Source organism: Rissa tridactyla, chromosome 1, assembly GCF_028500815.1.
Source record: "Rissa tridactyla isolate bRisTri1 chromosome 1, bRisTri1.patW.cur.20221130, whole genome shotgun sequence".
Classification (NCBI taxonomy): domain Eukaryota; kingdom Metazoa; phylum Chordata; class Aves; order Charadriiformes; family Laridae; genus Rissa; species Rissa tridactyla.
This window is the reverse complement of record NC_071466.1, coordinates 96,427,086-96,442,072: the sequence shown is the minus strand read 5'-3', so window position 1 is coordinate 96,442,072 and position 14,987 is coordinate 96,427,086. Positions and strand designations below refer to the sequence as shown.

At 36.8% G+C, this 14,987-nt stretch overlaps 1 protein-coding gene across 4 annotated transcripts in view; it reads right to left on the bottom strand.

Annotated features, from left to right (window-relative positions):
* USP9X (ubiquitin specific peptidase 9 X-linked) overlaps positions 1-14,987 on the bottom strand; it is a 103,838-nt gene that overhangs the window by 76,762 nt on the left and 12,089 nt on the right. For 3 of the 4 annotated variants that reach the window (XM_054182128.1, XM_054182111.1, XM_054182137.1), the window contains exon 2: positions 1,367-1,620. In XM_054182128.1, coding sequence (XP_054038103.1) covers positions 1,367-1,462 — 96 coding nt within the window. In that variant the 5' untranslated portion in view covers positions 1,463-1,620. Of the gene's footprint in view, positions 1-1,366; positions 1,621-11,117; positions 11,255-14,987 lie in introns of those variants that run through there. The other variant, XM_054182120.1, reaches the window with a different exon arrangement.

The following is a 14,987-nucleotide window of genomic DNA, read 5'->3' as shown; positions in this document are numbered from 1 at the left end:
ACGCTTATTCATATACAGAAATAGTATGAATTGACAATAATAAAGATCCAAATCAGAACAGCAAGATTTAGGAGGACAAGGGAGGACCAAAACCTCAAGAACATTTTTCACATGTTGTACTGTGTCTGGCTGGCATGGAGTTAATTTTCTTCACAGCACCCTGTACGGTGCTGGGTTTTGGATATGTGACCGAAACAGTATTGATAACACACCAGGGTTTTTGGCTGTTGCTGAACAGCACTTGCACAGATTCAAGGCCTTGTGCTTCTCCCTCTGTCCCCCAGCAGTTAAGTAGGCTGGGGTGGGCAAGAGGCTGGGACCTGGACTGACCAAAGAGATACTCCATGCTATATAGTGTCATGCTCAGCAATAAAACCGGGGCGGGGGGGGGGGAGGGGGGGGGGGGGGGGGGAGGGAGGGAGGGAGTTTTTTCCCCAAGGTAGCTGTTGCTGGGGGACTAGCTGAGCATCCATCAGCTGGTGGTGAGTGACTGCATTTGCATCGCTTGTTTCCTCCCCTGCCGCTGCACTTATTAAACTGCCATTATCTCAACCCATACAATTTCTCACTTTTCCCTTCAGATTCTCTTCCCTGTCCCACTGAGGTGGAGGGAGAGAGCAATGGGGTGGGGGCTTACCAGGCAGCCAGGGTCAGCCCACCACACAATGTTCCAAAAAACAATTCATTCTCAGGAAATAACAACAATTAAGCCTTATGGTATTAAGCAAATATCATCTTCACATTGAATTAAGTGATAAAGTGTGGCTTTTCTTTTAAATGGGTTTGGCTGCACTGTTTAAAAGCATCTTTTCTGCCATTTTTTCCCCAGCAAAAAATAATCATCACATTATAATGTAGTTTTTGAAAGCAGGAGAGCCTGGTCAAAAACATGCTGAGTTGTTCAGGAAGTCTAGTACAATGAACGGAGATGTAGATGAAGCTGGTCTTAAAGAGCTGATATCTGCTTGTAAGCTGTTTTATCCAAAAAGTGCTTTTGCAGAACTGAGCGTAAACTGAACTCACAGAGAGCAGTTTTACCACTCTGTGGCAGGTAAGTCTACAATGTGGTTCTGAGGCAGCTTCTGATATTATTCCCCAAAGGCTTCTTATCCAAAAGAAATATACTTGAAAGAACTATGCCACTGCCCAAAAAGGGAGCATCTTTTGCAATGCAGTGCTCCCTAACAGCATCTACTTCACCAATAGCACTGCCTTCATCCCTCAAAATCTTTTTGTACTTCCAGACATGCACAAAAAATATACCTAACTTAACTAGATATCTCTAGGAATATACAAACTCAAATAATTCAGAAACACTATTTCTAAAGAACTTTATATTTAGACAACTTGATTGTTAATTTCATACCTGATTCTGCTGGAGGGGAGGCTGGGACTGTCCATCAGGAGCCTGGCCCTGGCTATCATTCCCTCCTACCGGAGAGCCACGAGTCGTGGCTGTCATACTCGACACAGGGCAGATCTTTGCAATTTTGTCTGCTTATGTAGTTGTTGTGAGAGAAGAAATTATAGTCCGCTTAGTAAAGTTGAAGTACCAGCATATGCTTGCCTTAAAAAGCTCCAACTCAAGAACATGCCATCTTGCAGAGACCATTGCATAACCTGGAAAAAAAAAAAAGACAATATGTTATATTGACACATGCTTATAAAATAAATTTGTACCTGGAAAACAACACTACAAAAACAAATACACTGCTGTAAATAAACTTTTTTATTAGACTTGGCACTTCTTTTCATTGAGTACAACTGACATCAGAATAAGGAAACATTTGAAATATTCAATGTGATTTTAACATTCTAAGTAAAACTACACTGTTAGTTACCTCTATACCACTGAGAAACTGACACATACACAAAATGCAGCTGTTTACTCTGATTCTATCCTACTTGAAATGCCACAGCAGATTTTCAAATTGAATTCAAGATGCTGATCAATGTCTATGTAGAAATGACACGGTTAAGAGCACAAACAGCTAAATTTGTCATCTTTTCAAACACTCTTCTGATACTGTCCAACTGCCGATGTCTGAGATGGAGTTAGAGATTGCTTCTACCTCAGCTAAAACTAATGGAGACCCTGCAGCCAAACTTCTATTAGCACATCAGTATTTACCCAGGGTACTTGATCTGTATTCCTTTCTTCTAGCATGCACCTATGAAAGCCTGGGTCCACTGGCCTTTCAGGCCCACTGCAAAGTCCATCACATACCCACAAAGTATTTTTAGTGGATTATACAAAGAAAATTGTGATACCAGATTTTTTTGTTGATCTTGTAATCATGATATACCAGCAGTTCAATAATCACTATGTATTTCAGCTTCACTGTCTAAAATTTAAATATAAAAATAAAAAGTTGTATCAAGTTATACCAGCAATTCCACTCTATATCACAGCAGACTGTGTAACCATGGAAGACAAAACATAATTTTCCAGCGCAACTCAGACTTCCAAGCACTACATAAACCAACAACAGTACTCAGAATGTTCAAAAGACAAGTAGGGTGATAGAAGGAATTGTATGAGCTTTCAGCAAGATTCATTTCACAGTGCTAAGTTCCCGATTCAATCAGCAAAAGCTTCGAGTTAACAAGCTAGACTGAAATTTCTGCTGTAACACTATGCATATTTGTAACTGCTTTGTTATGATGTCTCATCTCAATTTTATTTTCAATGCTGTTATCTTTCTCTAAGACACTTTAAAATACTTTCCTAAATTGCACAGATTTGCAAGCCCAGGTACGTATACAATAAAAATTTTGACTGAATATGCTATTTCCCCCCTGCCATTCTCCAGTATTAACAGCACCAACAAATTTAGAGATCTCTAATATTGACACAAAAATAAAGTTCACTTTTGAACAAAACTGTATTCCTTGAATACAGTCAATTGTAATCCATCCCTACCCTTCAGAATTCATATTCAGAGGGCTTAGTAAAACTGCTAAATCCAGAAGAAAGGCATCACCAACTCAAATTTTCTCTAGGAAGAAACCAGTTTTTTAAATGCAGTTTTTAAAGCTAACATTTTAACTGGTGTTCTTTTTAAAATGCCCTCCTCTACGTATTTAATTATTGTCTATTGATGTTTATAAAGATCACTAGGTTGAAAGTATGAGCAAGACTAAGATTCCTGACATATAATTATATAATATACATAGATGCACATATACACATGCACTGTAGTCTACTGCAGTTCAACGCAGTCAGTTCCCCTGCACTACTTGATTGAGGCTTCTAGGTACTTGCATAAACCAATGAAACCAAACTTCTGCCAGCTTACATTGTACTTTTCAACAGCCCTAAGCCAACTCTACCACCACAATAAACCTTACTTAAATCAGCACCGTTCTTCCTCAGCAGGTCTGGCTCATAATCCAGTCTCTCAAAAACTTGTGCTGGCACAAGGAGTGAGGCAGCAAAGACGCAAGAAAAGGGTGAAATGGCTCCTTTCAGCAGCAATCCTGGTCTAGGTTGCCTTAAACTGCAGAAAGCAGTGACCACGGACAGGTGTGGTTCCACTGTAACTTACATCAAGTGCAAGCTGCTTCAATCTCATCTCTTCCTCATTCTAATGCTTTTGGCTGAACTATCATGAAGTGAGCCAGTTCAGAGTACTAAAGGAAACAACAAAAATAAACCCCAAACTCCCAAAGACTGTGATTATTTTTCAGTTTCTTTAATTACCTGAACTGGTGAACTGCAAGGCCAGAGAGTACTCATCCTAATGCTAGCCAAGACAGAACTGCAGGTCTCCTGTTAGACTGGCTTACACTAGTGTGGATTTACCCTCAGATTTTGCCTCTGTGTTTAGTTGAAGGGTCTTGGCAAAGCATTCTTGTAAATTCCTTTCTGCTTAAGGCGAGTGACATAATTTAACTAGGAAATACAAGAAAACTATTACTGAAATAACCAACTTATTCAAAATACTGTAAATTCACAGAGGAAAACAAAATCTGTGTAACAAAAATATACAGAATTTTGCAGACGCTAGTAAATACAGAACATTTACATAAAGGAGTAACGTATCTTTTTCTTCCTCTTATTTAGTGACTACTTAAGACTCTAATCACGATACTCTATGCATATTACTTAAATTACGTTCCCAGAAAAGTTTATTTCAGGGCCTCCAGAGAAGTTCACTTGGCTTGGCCACACGTGTAAGACAAGTCCAACTTCATGAATTCATCACTTCTCCCTCCAAATCGTGTGACATCCTCAGAGATACAAACGTAACTTCAAGTTACACTGCAGCTAATTAAAACCACTCCACTTCCGATATATGGTCCGGTTGCTTCTTGTATCTGCATATTCTAAATTGCAAGGATATCCTTGTTCAGCTATCTTCCTTCTAATTACAGAGAGTATATAAACATATTTTTGTAAGCACAAATCATCATCCAATTTATGATTTTTAAACAGTACTAGAAGAGTAATTTACCAGTCCTGTTTTCAGACATTGATTTAATCATTTATGTTTTAGAGAAAACATCAAACCGCATGCCCACAGAGAACAGACTACTGCTTTAATCTCTCTAGAACTGATTAACCATGAAATTTCAAATTCCCATCATGTCTTTAATTCAGACTATTCAATTTTTCAGCAAGGCACAGTTTGGCTCAGCTCAAGAATAGCCTTTGCACCTATCTATAATTATTTTGATTATTTATAAACAAATGTAAACTGATGCAGTGACGCCTTGGTTTTGAGTATGCAGACACCTGAACAGAAACAATTCAAACTGCCTATATCCAGCTGAATTCTAATGGAGACTACATTAATTTTTATATACGTCTCATTTCTATGATGTTTGATTTTGGATTCAGCATACTAAGCCATGTTAAAAAAAAAATAAATCTTTACCCAAAGCTTTGAATGGGTGTTTTGATACTGTGTCAAGATGGAGATAGACATCTATTAAATGACAAACTAACTACTCCATTGTTAATCAAGTGGTGTATGAGGCGATGAAGACTTAAGTCAAATGAAGCCAACTGAGCAAATTCCAATCTGCCATGCTTTTCACATCTCCTTATGGCACCCTGATCCACCACTAAATCATAGCTGAAAGTCAGTTTTTCTTTCACCTGACTCCTTGTCATTTTAGTAACACCAGGAAAAGACAACTATAGTTTTTTTGACTCCGCATGCTCCGCATTCAGAAGACACCACCCGCTACAAGTAGCGTTTCCACAGAGCACCAGCAGACCGCACAGAGGACGCCGGAGGGAGGGTCCTCTGCTTCCAGGCTCAAGCATTCAGTGCAGCTGCACATCTGAGCCTCACCTCACCTTCCGCAGCCAGCAACCTCACACCTGTGTGGTACAATAGGTTGATTTTCTTTGGGGAAGAAATCAAATCAAGCACCTTTTCAACAGCCAGGAAAAAACCATCAGACATAGGTTCCTGGCTAAGTGCTAGATAAGAAGCAAGTGTATGTATATGTACATACTGCTCTGCTACTCGACAACATGTAACAGCAAATAAAAAGGATGGCATTTTAGCATATAATGATCAAGGAACGTACATAATTTTCTAATACAGTTGACTTCTAGAACCACTTTCATTTGAGTTTCTCAAAGTCACCTCCTCAAAAGTAACTGAAATACCCCAGTACATACAGCCTTTCTCCTAAATTAGCTACGTATAATATAAAACCTCAGAAAAAAGCAAATACAAGGTGACAGATGACAGTGTCAGACCTCAAAATACAATTTATTATTCTTGTGCATTACCTAAGCCCTATTTAGGGACACAGACCTATTTTTCCTTTATTTAAAGTTCTCTGGTAATACACAAGTGAGGATACATGCCATTAAAAAAACCTACTCTGCAATGTGGTAACAATGTATGCCAGGATACTAGTCTACTCAACATGTAACAACAGGGCTTCCGAAAAATCATACAACTATGCTAAGAAAAAATATAATTCTTTTTTCTCTAGCATTTTTTATAGAATGGCGTTCCTATCTTATTGGGACTCACAGAAGATGTGCTTTTTCATCAGAAGTGCCGTACTGCAAAAAAGCTTAACTGCAGCAATACAGATTTTAGGTTGAAAGATACCACGGATTTGTTTCATATATTCATAGGATTTCAGGAACTGCCTTCTTTAAAACCTAATAAATACTGACTCATCACAAGGTTTGTGACGTGATTCTAGTCTAAGAATTCTAGACTTAGGAATCTAACCTTCTACCCTATTCCTTTATTTCAATCAAAACGCCTTCTCATCTAGAAACACCTCCCCCAAAACTGTAACACTGACCTAATTCAGTAGTTACAATCTATACACACCCCCACACATTTATCTTTTTCTTTCTCCTCTGAGCCTTGTGTCTTTCAGGAAGGAGGAAATTATTTATAGAATCAGAATAGAAAACTGGTGGTCCCAGCAATTTGCTCATTAACACTGAGATGCTCTAAAATTGAAATGTATTCAGTGATTAATAAAAAACTTGTCATTAAGCTGCTATTCAGTAGAGCAAGAAGTGTCTAACTTTCAATGTTTAAAAAATACCCGATAAGCAGCAGAGAAAGTTATTTCAAATAGTTTATATTACAAAGACAATTAATTTAGAGTCCTTCTCCTAGTAAAGAAGTCAGTGTATATGGGACTTAGTCAACTGCATCAGACTCCGACACATTATTTCAAAGCAATAAATTTTTAAGTCATACAGTAAAAGATTTTTAGTAACTGTAATTGCTACGAACTAAAACTATTCTCATTGAAAACGAGGTTACTTCAAGAAACGTTTCTCGTTGATCTTTCCACATCATACATCTGAAATGAAGACACTTGTTAGCTTAAGTTCCTGGAACACTGGGAAGATCCATGCAAACATACAACTATTTGCCCTCAATATCATACCACAAAATAAAGAGGGATGTCCTGAAACGTATTCAGTTGTTTCAGGTTTGGTTGGGGTTTTTTTTGGTTTTGTTGTTTTATTTTTTCCTCCCACTTCAAAGCTTACTGTTGAGACTAAGTGTAGTAAGCTACATCTACTTAATGGTATGTGACTTCATTTCATACAAGATGCTCCTTCACCTACCATTCCCATGAACTTAAGCAAGCAGTAAAAGCACAGAAAGTGAACTTCCAAAAGAAAGCATCACTGCTTTTGTCAGGTCAAGGGCAAAGCAGAGAGACCACAACTTTCAATCCCATAAATATGGTCTCAAAGGAGTCATCTAAAGGCATTCAAATCTTCAAGTACCAGCTAGGCAGCATTCTATGCTGAAGAGACTGTAGAGGAACGCTGCAGAAAATGCCAGTTTTAAGCAGTGATGTTTCCTCCTCCTTGAGTAATAAATACAAATATTATCTGTGTTATAGACTTACAGACTTCCTGCTGTTTTCCACCTGTATTTTACAGCACTGGGGAACTTACGCAGAGGTCTGGTTGAAAATTTAAAGTTCTGAGGACAAAGACCGAAGCTTAATTCGAACGAGACTTGAGGAAAACAAAGTTCAACAAACTCAAAGAAAGGGAAATGCCATATTTACACCTTGTGTTAGGAGAATTAAAATCCTTGTCCGTGTACCACAATTCAAGAACAGAGACAGAGAATTCAGTATTTCTCCCATCACTATTTAAAAAAAAACAAAACAAACCCAAACAACTAGACATAGAAGGTTTAATGATACAAAGAGCATTTTTTTTTTTAAATATAGCTCTGTTACAGCAAAACCATGTGATTTATTTAATCTTTTGAAAAAAATTTTCCAAACAGAAAACTGGACAATGGTACTGGTTTCTCATGTAACCGGACTTGAAACATACTGATGAAGAGCAGAATCTGACTACATTTAACTGTTTCAGGTGTAAGACATAGCCTAAGCTTACAGTTTTCAGATTCCGTTTTTAGGTGATTACAAGTAAAATCTTTCCTCAGGGTTCTCTGGCTAAATCTGACCCCCTTCCATCAAAAGTTTTTCAGCCTCAATAGAAAATTCTCATTGAAATGCCAAGCTTGGGGCCCAAGAAATTCTAACCAAAGCAAACTATATTCAAGCTAAGGCTGAGAACCCAGTACTTGGCTCTGCACGTCAAGGTAACAAAACGGACATATTCAAAACGTAGTAACTTCTTGTTTCCACATGGAATAACTTCCCCAAACAAACTTAAAAAAACCCCAAGGAAATCTCTTACACCACTCAAAAGACCATCTTACTTCAAGGCAATAATCAATGAAGTCAGGCCCTGAAAGGGAACTGGACAGCAGCAAAAAGTGCCTTTCTCTGAAAGACGTTCACTTGTCAATAATCCTTGATGCATTTAACAGTTAGATAGTGTACCACTGGTTACTTAAGGTACATGATGCTTTTTCCCAGATAATGTAACAAGAGGTCAAGCCTTCAGATCATAGGCTTAGGTCTGGCTACCAAACAGAAAAGTCTATTTCAGTTCGTGTTCTGAACGAGAAGTCTTTTGCTCATGTGACAATCAATAGAGGAGAACACCAAAGATAGAGCACCAAGAAAGCAAGCAGTCAGTTCCTTACATACGAAATCAGCAAATGTTTTTTTGTTTTTGTTGTTTTATTTTTTCCCCCCACTTCAAAGCTTACTGTTGAGACTAAGTGTAGCTAAGATAAGATAACAGTGGTCCCTTCACCAAGCTGTGGCCCTGCTGCCCTGCTTTTCTGCAGGCATACGTTTCGCAACAGTGTCCTGGACAGAACGCTGAGCAAGACTGAGCTTCTCGCCCAGTACAGCCATTCCTTCACTCTCGGGAGCTTTCAGTGGGAGTTACACTGGTTCCACTGGGATGAAACTGTATCCTCAATGATATTCAATATATCTGAATGACAGAAGGAAAAGGGCCATCAAAGTTCACCATCCAGAACACTTTAAGAACACTTTTTGTTCCTAAAAGCATTAATCCAAATCCTAATAATTGCCAAGATGTTACGCTACTAAGACTTTTTTAAAATCTTACTTCATTTTAAAAAGGGATAATTAACTTTTAACGTTAATTCAGACTAAACTTGACTGCTCTGCCTTTTCGCTACAAAGAGCATTACTATTGGTGCTCAAAGGTCAATGGGAAAACAAAATATATTCTCAGTATTACGGGTAAGAAAAAAAATATTTTAAAGAAATTCACTCACGTAATAAAGGCTTTTCTTAGCAAGACATTAATTTTTACAGCAAAGCATTGGGGAATAGAGGAAATTTAAAAATTGCTGAGCATTGAGGTATCAATGGCTTCCTACTAGCTGCTGAAGCACACTATAAAAGGGCAAAGAAAAGTTTTGGGAATGTACAGAATGGGATGCGTTACAAAGTCTGAAAGAGACAATAGACCAGAAACCTAAGTTTACACAGTAATACTCATCTCCATGTTTTCTCTGCATGAGGATGCACACAATACAGCCTACAATTCTTGACAATTAATATTCTTCATAAAAGCATACAGATGTAAACTGTATTTCTGTACTAGCATTGAAAGGTTGGCTTCTTTTATTAATTATAACAATATCAAGCAGTAGTTCAGAAAACAACAGGACAGTAATAGCAACAGGCTCGGTTTCCTAGTAGAATGAATCTTTAAAGCTGTTTCAGAAGAACATATAGGTTTGTATATTAATGCAAGTAGAATCATAGAATTGCCTAGGTTGGACGGGACCTTTCAGATCATCTAGTCCAACCATCAACCTAACTCTGACAAAAACCATCACTAAATTACATCTCTAAGCACTATGTCTACCCATCTTTTAAATACCTTGAAGAAAATACCTTGCAGAAAACAACATCTCATTTTTCTTGCACTTAAAACAAAATTTAATTTTGCATGAACATATTGCAATATACTAACAAAACAGAACGATGTATCCAAAAAAATTTTTTTCTTCATGCCATTCATTTAATACACAGTCTTCAAATTTATTCTAATTGATTATCCTTATTTTTTAGCTAATATGTATTTCCTAGTACACACATACGATTATCATTTATAATACATTTAAAACATCCTAGCAACCACCATATAAATCATTAAATAAATGATAAGCATCTCAGCCTCTTCTGCCATGATATTAAGTAGTATTCCTGCTCTGAATCTAAACACAAAAGATGCATCAATATCATAACAAAAAACTCAGTTTCCAATATTTAGAATGTAATATATTAAAACAACTTATACTAAATATTTTAAAATCAGAAAACCCAGATAAGCTGCACTGAAGAGTTTTAAGATATGATCAAGAATCCAGAGAAATCTGCAGACATAACTTCTACTAGATCTTGAAAAACAGGATATAGTCCAAAATAGCACAGAAAGGAAGGGGGTGGGGAGTAGGGGGAATGGAGAGAAGAAATCAAGCTACCATCTCTGGACATACACCCGTTTAGTGAAACTCACGGCCATTAATGTAACTTCCCACGGTGTAATAAATAAGATCAATTTAACACTTTATCATAAATATGAAAGACGTTACTGACTATCTGAATTTCTGTACTGCGTTTTTACATACTTGTGTGATTAAATTTACAATAAACAAAACAGGTTTAAAAAGCCCAATAATCTCCACTGATTGAAAACAGAATTAACACCACAATTTTAACAAACAGGAACAACATTCCTAGACAAACACTTCACATACCAATTCTCAGTCCCATACTATTCAATATTAGCAGGAACATAGACAAAACTATAAAATTACTAATAAATTTTGCACATGGCACACAAACCAATGGGGTGATAAACAATGACAACATGTCACAGAGTAATCTGGATCATCTGATACATTTGGCACAATAAAACGTGCACTAACATAGCCAAGGATCAGGTCACTCACCTAGAAAAAAAGGTCATAAAGGAAACTTCATATATATTGGGAAATATGACTAGAAGCACGATTAGTCTAGAAAAGCAACAGCATGTGAATATCACAATTATATTTTGTAGCAACAATAAATCTCAGGACTGTTGTCTTTTTAACAGCAGCTTATAATTTTGGTCTCAGAACTGATATGAAACTTGTGAATTACAGCCTTTTAAATCTAGAAAAAAAATTAGCAGCAACAAAGATAGCCTCCACACCAATTAGCTGCCCCAGTGAGGTGAGAATGCAACATGCTGAATCAAATACCTGAACCCATTAGAAGACTGGCCACAGAACAGAACACCAGAGACCATCCACTTCCAAGGCAGACTAAGTGTTCTGGAGTTTCCAACTGGTATTTATCTTGCTCCCTTGCAATAAGGGAGTAAAGACGTCCTTTTAAGACTATTTCTACTCTCTTCAACTTTTGGGCCTATCAAAGGAGAAAAAGAACTGAGAAGGCAGCAGGTAAGTACTCTACACACTGTATTTCTAACTGACATTTTCTTTTCAAAAAAGCAATCATTGTCAATCAAGCACATAAAATCAGAAAAAGCAACGAGGACCTGCTTTTCCTCTACAACTTTTGAGAAGAGATACACAATTTTCTACACATGGCATAATATTTCCTTTTCAGTTCTGAAGCCCAAAGTTATAAATATAGTAAGATATTATTTCATGCTAAGAGCTTTTAAGCTGTAGACTTCAAGAACAGAACCAACACATCTAAAATGTGTGTTTTGCAAATCTTTGGCTAGTCATGTAAGAAAACATTTGAAATAGCACACAGATCTAAGACGACCAGCTAATATCACTACCAACTATATATAGATGCACTTTCAATTAAAAATAATGTCCATACACAGAAACCATCTTTAAACTCAACTTGTAAAGTGTAAATAATAAAGAGTAATATATTCAGTAATACCGCTCTTCATATCAAGAAAGAAGGGGAGGACGCTGAATGCATTCCCAGAACACCAAGTAACAAGTATTTCCATCCATTGCAATTCTCCCACTGAAAGGGGTTAGGAATTCTGTCTTCCAACACAGAAGGAACTAAGTACCGTGATATTGTTACAAATTTGCATTTGAAATTAAAGCAGACAGCAGATATAAAATATAGCGAAAATACAGAACTAAATGGGGAGAAAGGTCTAGGTTTAATAGGTTCGTTACAAAATCACTACTATCAGAGTGTAAAAAAATTACTACCAGCTATGCACAGGAAAGAATAACGGTTAAGTCTTCAGCATTAAAAAACAAAGCCAAAAGGCTCTTAAAAGGAATTAAATCATGCCAGAAAGAGAGCACTAAACACCATTTTTACCGAAGTCTGGTCTTCTTGAACACAAGAACTCAGCAAGAAATTCAATTCACACAATCCAAGAAGTATACTAGCTTCTACAAATCAAATCTTATCTTGTTAATGTTAACTTTTTACACAACTCAGCTAACGTAAGAAAATGGTCTATTATATTTATGTTTTTGTGTTGAGCAGTACCCATTTTTAAAGTACTGGAGCAAATTAAAACAAGAAAAACTTTGTTTGTAAAAAGTTGCCAGTTTCACTTTCATTTCATTTTGTGAGATCAATGTCCTCAATACTACACTTTGCAGTAGCTTAAGCCTACTTGATTTTCTTTGTATTTGGACATTACATCATTTCACAGCAAAGAATGTTTTGGGGATTTTTTTATTTTGCTCAGATTTGACATAAGCAGTCTGCAATATTCATTCAGGTTGATGTAAATAAACAAATGCTGATGCATCTACACAGATTTTTCTTCCAAACTGCAAACTCCAGTTTCTTAGCCACTTCAGAAGCTCCTTCAATTCCATCTTTAGGAAGGGATAATCCTTTCATGATCAAATCCTTGGACTTTTAACTTCATAAAAGCTTTGAGGTTCACATCAGATACTGTGAGGGTAGCAGCAAAACCACTGATACATATCCAAAACTTTAGTTCTGCAACTTATGCAGGAAGTTTTTACTGTTATTTTAGGTTGCATTAGATTCTATACTTTCTCTCTAAATCAGGTCCTACGGTTAACCAGAGAAGAACATGAGTTTTGTAAATTCCAAAAAGCGACCACAAAGCATCTCACTTCTTTTGGGGAGTTGGGCTCAAACCTTTTATGACTGCTAAGAACCTTTATCCTCTAGCTCTGCTGACCTTTGAAACTTTCTTGGAAGTTGTGTTTTTCTTTTGCTGCAGGGCTCACAAAGAAATCTCAGGTTTTTTTAGCACAATTTTGTAGGCAGGATTGATAAAGTTAAAACTATGAAGTATCCACCTCTTCCTCCAATGAATAGAACAGAATATTTAAGAACAGAATATTTTTCAGTTGGAAGGGACCTACGATGATCATCTAGTCTAACTGTCTAAAAATTACAGATAACATTAACTACAGACAAAAATCTAAAAACTTAATGACAAAAGTATAAACCAAAAGCGCTCCCTTTGATCTGCTATACTGGCGCAATTTAATACTATTCACAACTTCAATTCTTCCTGCGTAACAGAGCAATAAAGGAAGCAACACTTCAACATCCCATCCTTGGAAGATCCCACCAAACCGTACAAACGTTCAAATCATCATTTCTCATGTTCAGTAGCATCAGTAGCGCTGGTTTGCCAGAGAGATACCTAAATATATTGCGACTTCTGTTATTTTTGATGAGGTTCATACATTCTATACCAGGCTACCCGTCAGTGCTGAATGGCTTTTGCTTCCTTCATTCTTTCTCAATTATTTGAAGGGAAGCATAATGGCATCTTCCAGGTTCATTCCACTTTGGCTTTAAAACACAAAATTATTTATAGTATACCCCACTTAAGGCTTTACAAGACTCAGCACTATAAATATTCGAAACATTGTTGAAAGTCATTCAGCCAATGAATTATGGCTATTACTACACGTTATTTTTTAATACATTTTACTTGCATGCTATTCTGTGTTAAATCATGCTTAGACACAGCACCTGACGTACCACCACAGCATGCAATACCCAATGCCACTACCACAATTGTACTATAAGGCTTCTGTTAGAAAACTGAAGTTTAAAGTTAGCCTGCAAAAATCAGGCTAGCCCCTTCTGACTCCCTTCATGTTTTATAATAAGAATTTAAGGGCTTTTCTAAACTATGTTAAACATTACACTAAAGAAAATTATTCAAAGTCTATACTCTTAATATCCTGTGACACTATCAACAAATAATGGAAAATTTCCATCAAAGTATAAAATTAACGCAACTTATTGCTTGGTTAACTGCAAATAGTTAAAGCACGTTACAGCATCTAAACCAGATATTAAGTTGGAAGCATTTTACGTTCTTGAATCATGACAAAATTAACTTTGTGAAATACCTAGATATTTTGAAATGCTTTAAATTCAAATACTTTAAGTATTCGCATTATTGTACTAACCTTAATTTAACTTCTTTTTTTAAAAAAACTCTGCTTTTCATGTAATATTCAATCAGAAAGCACAAACTAAGCACAGGAACTCAGACACTACCATCATCATGCCTAATTTAAAATGTCTCAAATACAGAAGTGATATCAGCGTTAAAATTCATGTTTCAATAAGCTTCTTCATAACTGCTTAACAAACTTAGCCAAACTTCCAACTAGTTTTCAATGTACCAACTGCCTAACTCAGCCTGGAGATTTTTGTACAGTTCCATGCTAGTTATCTGCAAGTAAGCATTTTGCCATTTCCTGTTGCCTTACAACCATTTCAGTCTGAAGATACTTGCTCTGAAAAATCAAGCTTGCACAATCTCAGTAGAGGTGTTGTAAGCTGATAGCTAATTTTTAAGACTGTCTGCCTTAAACATGCTCCATTCCAACTAAACTCATACAAGCCACCTGCCTAAGCAGACTGAATGCTCAAGAAATCACTGAAAACGATCTACCTGCTCCAGAGAACTTGTATAGCAACTCCCCTTAAAAATCCTGGCCTCTCTGCAGGGAAATAAGAAGTGGCAACAGGAACAGCAGTTTTGCCTTCTGTCTTAATGCTCCTTCTGCCAATGCAACAAAGGCTGCAGTTTATATAAATGCAAAAAGGTAAATGCAGAGGAAGTTGGATAAGAACAAAAGGAAGCTCCTAGAAAGTATGTTGAGAAT